The 773-nt window shown below is 52.3% G+C and overlaps 1 protein-coding gene across 1 annotated transcript in view; it reads right to left on the reverse strand.

Annotated features, from left to right (window-relative positions):
• LOC106818981 (PAX3- and PAX7-binding protein 1-like) overlaps positions 1 to 240 on the reverse strand; it is a 5,625-nt gene extending 5,385 nt beyond the window's left edge. Inside the window, exon 1 of the mRNA XM_014823645.1 lies at positions 40 to 240. Within this exon, the coding sequence (XP_014679131.1) occupies positions 40 to 212 (173 nt within the window). The 5' untranslated portion in view covers positions 213 to 240. The remainder of the gene's footprint in view (positions 1 to 39) is intronic.
• Positions 241 to 773: the final 533 nt, after the last annotated feature.

The raw sequence follows: 773 nt of genomic DNA on the forward strand, positions 1-773 counted from the left end.
TCCTTCCTCCTCCCTCCCTCCTCCCTCCTGCATCCCTACCTGCGTGGGTACAAGGGCATGTATACATCGTCGTCTAGCGTGCGACGGACGCGCGCCGCCACGCCCCGCAGCAGCGTCGCTGCCGTCCGCGTCTCCGCTGCCATCGCCGTCGGAAACTCGGCAGCCATCTTGTGCAGGAGTCGCGCGAGCCGGCGGCTCTGCTGCGCCGACATCGGGTCCCAGACGTCGTCGACGAGCGCTGTGCGCGGGAGAAAGAAACAAGAGAATGTTAGCGCGGGAGAACCAACAACAACAAAAAGAGATACGACAGAAAAAAAACACGAGAAAAACGCAAAGAAAAACCAGCGAACGTTAATGCACGAGTGCTGCGCAGGATAGAGAAAAAACAAGCGAGCGTTCACGCGCGTGCATGCGTTTGTGCGCGAGAGGACACCCTACACGGGGCGCTCTGAAACAAGTGTTGACACAGGTGTCGTTTATAATAGGCCGCAGTGGTTCTCAACCTTTTTTGAGTCACGAACCCCTTTGAGAATCTGGTGAAAGCTACAGAACCCTCCCCAGAATGAGTGTCAATGACACTGTAGCTAACCTTGGGTGTGATAGAAGAGGGAGGGGGGATATATAAAGCAAGAGTATATATGGGAGAACTCCCATTCTATAGCTCCCATTATATACTCTTGATAATGATATATGCATAAGTTTTGATGCGAAAATGAATGTTTCAGATCTGAAAGTCTGAAATCTTGACGAGAGATGGCGGTGCTATGCCTAAA

This window comes from Priapulus caudatus, unplaced genomic scaffold (assembly GCF_000485595.1).
Source record: "Priapulus caudatus unplaced genomic scaffold, Priapulus_caudatus-5.0.1 Scaffold2715, whole genome shotgun sequence".
Taxonomy (NCBI): Eukaryota; Metazoa; Priapulida; class Priapulimorpha; order Priapulimorphida; family Priapulidae; genus Priapulus; species Priapulus caudatus.